General features: G+C 52.7%; 1 protein-coding gene across 1 annotated transcript in view; it reads left to right on the forward strand.

Moving 5' to 3' along the window:
- Positions 1–1240: 1240 nt before the first annotated feature.
- WDR20 (WD repeat domain 20) overlaps positions 1241–5649 on the forward strand; it is a 65741-nt gene continuing 61332 nt past the window's right edge. Inside the window, 1 exon segment of the mRNA XM_059374011.1 lies at positions 1241–1543. Within this exon segment, the coding sequence (XP_059229994.1) occupies positions 1295–1543 (249 nt within the window). The 5' untranslated portion in view covers positions 1241–1294.

Below are 5649 nucleotides of genomic sequence, written 5' to 3' on the forward strand. Positions count from 1 at the left end.
TGACCACACGTAAGGCTTCCGGTATCAATCTGACTTCCCGAGAAAGCGGGGAACAGCCAGACCACTACAAGCCCACATCCCAGCCGCGTCGGGGTCCGGTGCGTAGCCCCCGCTCTCGCCGAGAGGATGACGGCGTCGGGCGCACTGTGACGTCACGGGCAGCACCTGCTCGCTGGGTGCTGCGGGCCGCGGCCCGGGCTCCGCGGCGGGAGAGCTCACCTCCGCCTGCGAGCTCGGCGACCCTCGGCCACGACTCGACTGAAGAACAGCTCATTCTCGCTGTAACAAACGCTGGGCCCCCCGCCCCGCCCGAATCTCCCAGAAACGCTCCTGTTCCAGCCGGGGACCCAGGGCTACCGCACGCCGGTCCCTCCATACCCAGATCCCGCAGCGCGCGCTCGCCGCTCCGCCTAGGGACCTCGCAGGGGCCACCGCGGCCCCTCTCGTCCTGGTCAGGCTGCCGAGCACGCCCGTGACACCTGCTTCCACGGGGCCTGTGGTTCCGAAAGCCACTGCCCGGCCCGACGCTCCCCGTTTCCTCGAAACCCGCGGGAAGGCAAACTGAAGAAACCCGCTTCGCGCCACGTCGGCCCGCCCCGCCCCGCCCCCGGGCAGCTGTGTCCGCGCGAGGCGGGAACCGAGGCTCCTCGGTGCCTGCTCGGAAGCGGGCCCCGGGAGGCGCTGAGGGGCTCCCCGGCCGTCGTGCGCGCGGCACAGGCAGGCCTGCGCGAGGGGCCGCGCCCAGCCTCGGGGCGCCCCGCATTTTCCGAAGGCAGAACGCCGGGGCTCCCGCGCTCGGCACCCACGTGCGCACCCCGCATGGGGGGGCGGCCCTCTCCCTCCGCTCCTCGGGGTCCCGGGTCCCCTCAGGGCGCGACCGAGGCAACTGAGGAGGCCGCTAGAGCTCTCCTCTGCGCTCCCCACCGCAGACCTACGGCCGCCTCGGCTTACCGGCTCGGTCCCGCGGGTGGCGGGCACGCGACACAGCTAACCTGAGCCCCGGCCGGAGGTTGCCTCACCTGCACCGTCCCGGGGCCGCCCAGAGGCCGCGCCCGGGGGAGGGGCCTGAGGACGCCCAGCCGCCCGGAGCGCTCCAGGTGAGCACGCCTGCGCAGTCGGGCCGTAAACAAGCCCGCCCCTGCCCCTCCGCCGGCCTCCGCGGGGCTGGCTCTCGAGTGGGAGGAGCCAGGAGGAAGAGGAGGGGGAGTGGGGGGGGAGAGCGACAGCCTGCGACGGCGCCTGCGCGGTGGGCGTGATCCGGGCACTTAGGGCAGGATGAACGCTGCTTTCCAAGATGGCGACGGAGGGAGGAGGGAAGGAGATGAACGAGATTAAGACCCAATTCACCACTCGGGAAGGTCTGTACAAGCTGCTGCCGCACTCGGAGTACAGCCGGCCCAACCGGGTGCCCTTCAACTCGCAGGGATCCAACCCCGTCCGCGTCTCCTTCGTAAACCTCAACGACCAGTCTGGCAACGGCGACCGCCTCTGCTTCAATGTGGGCCGGGAGCTCTACTTCTATATCTACAAGGGGGTCCGCAAGGTACCGACCCGGGCGTCACCGGGGCCCGCCAGCGGCGCGGGCAGAGGTCGGGAGCAGGGCGGTGACAGTGGGGGCCAGGGTGACCGATAGGGGTGGCGGTCGCTCTTACTTCTGAGTGGGCCGGTAACTCCACTGGGGTGCTCCTGAGGAAGGGGGCTCACGAGGAAGGAGGGTCGTGTTGCGAAGGGGTGGGGGCTGTGGGGAGGGACGGCGGGGTGCGGGGTTCCGTCTGGGAGGCCCCCGAAGGGGCCGGCTGCCTTCGCTCCGGCCGGGTCCGTCAGGCTCTGACACCGCCAGGGAGCGGGCCTGCGAGTCCCCGGAAGAGGTGGGGTGGCCGTCTCGTCTGCTCGGACTGCCTCGCCTCCCGAGAGAGTTGGGAGTCTCGCCCCAGCTTAGAGAACAGGGGCGCGGGGCGGCTGGGGAAGGTCTGGAGGGCGGAATGCGGGCTGGTAGCGAAGGACTTGAGACTAGGTCAGAAAGGACCAGCCCGGAACCAAGGGCTGCCCCACCGCACTGACACTTCCTCGGAGCCACGCTCTCTGGTGGTAACACTTTCCCCGGAAACGTCAGGAGGACCGCTGGCGCTTTCCCCGCCGGGGAGCCTTCTCCCGAGACATCGATCGTAGAAGAGGCTCATCTTGGTCCTTACAGTATGAGGAAGGCTGAGGACTCCAGTTGGGAGGTCGGAAGGGTGTTTTCAGGGAACTGAGCTGCTGCTAGGGGTTCTGTGTGAGCGTGCCCAGATCATTCTTGTCCAACGAGTCAGACTGTGTCCCAAACAGGGAGGCATGAGCCTTAAAAGCTACTTTACAAGAATCATTTTTTTTTTCTTGGCGGGCAACTCAATATTAATTCTGTGAAGCATGTAATCATCCTTTAAAAATATCTCTTCAAAAGAAGCAACTTATTAGAGCTTTTCCTTTATTGGCTATGTAGCTGTGTTCTCACTCAGAACGGCCTGGTTTTGAGGTACGTGGTCTTTGGCTTGACTTTTGGAGGAGTGAGGAAATTGTGCCTCCCACAGCACCTGGGCCCGGAAAAAGGTGGTAACAGTTTGTAAGTGTTTGGCTAGTGTGAAAGCAGATTGTCCACACTCAGAGTGAGAGTTCTCTAGGAGGTCATATATCCAGAACCAGTAAGTTTTTGTTTGGTTTCCAGAGCTGGGGACAGGACAGTGGTATCCAGAAGTAGCAAGCTGTCTCATTTGTCCCACGTGCATCTTTTTGGTCAGTGTTTGTGAGAAGCGCTTTACTGTGTTTGAGGTATGCTGTTGCTACTGAAAGTAAGTCCCTTGATCTTGTTTTTTCTCTTGTGGAATTGGGAAGGTGTGAAGTAGTTAGTAGCCTAGGAGCTGAAGTTTCAGTCCTGCTCCCAACTTTTTCGCTGACTTGTTGGGTGACCTTGGATGAGTTCTTTAACTCCTATCTGCTTCTCTTTAAAGGGAGAACATTGCAGCACTCACATTGTAGTTTATAATATACGAACTGTAGTGAACTTTAAAGCTTGAAACCCTCGGTGTGTGTAAAATATAGTTAAAATAAGCATTAAGAGTGTCAAACGGGAAGCTACTATCTTGCCATTGATCCTGAAAAGATCAAATTTTTCTCTGGAAATAAGTTTAGAATTTTAAGTTACTAAAATTTATATAAAATTTTAAACGTGCTCAACAGCTTAATTTACTAGCAATTACTAGTCTCGACATTACCTTTTTTTAAAAAAAAAGTTTTCTTTGACAGTGTATAACTTCTGAAGCATTCTCTAGTGTCAACCCCTATCTGGGTCTTGTGGCCTTGGTTTGCATCATCAAACAGGTCTCTTGCTTGGAAATATCAGAGTTGTGTTCTCTTAGCTGGGATGCTATTTGATGAAAGTGAAAAGTAGGAGAGCTTTTCAAGACCACACTCCAAAATTATTTTAAACAAGACAAATCTTAAACATGTAGATTTGGCTTTAGGTACATAAGTTATTGAGCTACATAATTTATTTTTTGTTAAATTTCATTTTCACAAGGCAACATCTTACAGCATTGAGTTGTGGACATTTTAGTTCTCTTTTAGCCATTGTAATTAAAAAAAAAATTGTTTTCCTTGAATGACTTTGCATGTATTTATTGTTATTCCTGAGTAGAAGTGATAGTTTTTGAGACTGTCTTTTCTGATTTTGAAATTGAGCAGGTAATTTTCCTTACTCAAAAAACCAAAATTTACTTTTGGGGGTTAGGAGTTGTAACTGATCTTGACAGTTGGTCATTTTGACTTGTTTTTACTCATTTTTTTTATTGGGGCATACAAAGTTTTACATCAATCATGTGGATCATTCAAAAGGTCTAATTTGAATGCATACATTCAAATTTGGATGCGTACATTCAGCTTGCTAATTTGGATGCATACATTCAACTTAAATCTGCCTGGAAAATAAGTGGAAAATAGGTCTTTGAGAAACTTAAATCATAGACTGTGTGCTGCCATTCCTGAAAGGAAGCATGGAGTCATGGGGGAATGGAGTGGATGAGGAGGTGGTCTCAAATCGGAGGCAAGCAGTGTACTCCTGGCCCTTTAAAGAGACGTGCAGGTCAGTTTCTAGAGCTAGAGGGGACCTTTGAGTTTTGCAGTCTCACCCTCTTGGAGAAAACCCTGGTTAGAGAAGGAGTGCAAACCTGTGTTACAGTTTTGTTTTTCTTTCTTTCTTCTTATGGTCAGGAAAATGAAGCACAGCTGAGTCTAAAGAACTGTCATAGCAAGCAGGGACCGATCAAGCTTTTTGATCGCGTGGATGCCATATCCTCCAACCATTTCAAGATCCGCCCCAGCATTTTGTCATATAGTATCTCGTCGAATCTTGATAGCAATCCTGTGAAGTACAAGAAAGCATCTTCTTTTCACAGTTGAAGTTCGGAATGGAGTTTCTTGTGTAAGGAAATGTAGTTTTGTGAATTTATTTTGCTTAACTGAAGATAATATGAGCGTTGATTTAGCACTGATGCTAATCTTTTCAGCAAAGATTTTAGTGACTACAGTGATGAAAATGATACCAAGTGGGGTATCTACAGTAGAGTAAGACCCTATCCTTCTCTCCAAAGAAATATCAGTTCCTACCCTTTAAACCTTTTTTTAAAAGAAAAGATTTTATTTATTTATTTGAGAAAGAACAAGAGAGCAGGGCAACGGCAGAGGGAGAGGGAGAAGCAGGCTTCCCACTGGGCAGGGAGCTGTATCTGAGGCTGGATCCCACGAGTCTGGGATCATGACCTAAGCTGAAGGCAGATGCTTAATGACTGAAGCACCCAGGCGCCCCTGGCCTTTAAACCTTTTTATTTTTTATTTATTTTATTTAATTTTTTTAAAGATTTTATTTATTTATTTGACAGAGACACCGTGAGAGAAGGAACACAAGCAGGGGGAGTGGGAGAGGGAGAAGCAGGCCTCCTGATGAGCAGGGAGCCTGATGTAGGGGTGGATCCCAGGACCCTGAGATCATGACCTGAACTGAAGGCAGACGCTTAAAGACTGAGCCACCCAGACACCCCTAAACACTTTTTTTTTTTTTTAAGATTTTATTTATTTATTTGACAGAGAGAAATCACAAGTAGATGGAGAGGCAGGCAGAGAGAGAGAGAGGGAAGCAGGCTCCCTGCTGAGCAGAGAGCCCGATGCGGGACTCGATCCCAGGACCCTGAGATCATGACCTGAGCCGAAGGCAGCGGCTTAACCCACTGAGCCACTCAGGCGCCCAACACTTTTTTTTTTAAAGATTTTACTTACTTATTTGACAGACACAGTGAGAGAGGGAACACAGCAGAGGGAGTGGGAGAGGGAGATGCAGGCTTCCCACGGAGCAGGGAGCCTGATGCAGGACTCGATCCCAGGACTCTGGAATCATGGCCCAAGTCGAAGGCAGACACCCAACGACTGAGCCACTCAGGTCTCCCCACAACCTTTTTATTTTTTATTTTTTTAAGATTTTATTTATTTATTTGACAGGCAGAGATCATGAGTAGGCAGAGAGGCAGGCAGAGAGAGAGGGGGAAGCAGGCTCCCTGCTGAGCAGAGAGCCCGATGAGGGGCTGGATCCCAGAACCCTGGGATCATGACCTGAGCCAAAGGCAG

This window comes from Mustela nigripes, chromosome 13 (assembly GCF_022355385.1).
Source record: "Mustela nigripes isolate SB6536 chromosome 13, MUSNIG.SB6536, whole genome shotgun sequence".
Lineage (NCBI taxonomy): Eukaryota > Metazoa > Chordata > Mammalia > Carnivora > Mustelidae > Mustela > Mustela nigripes.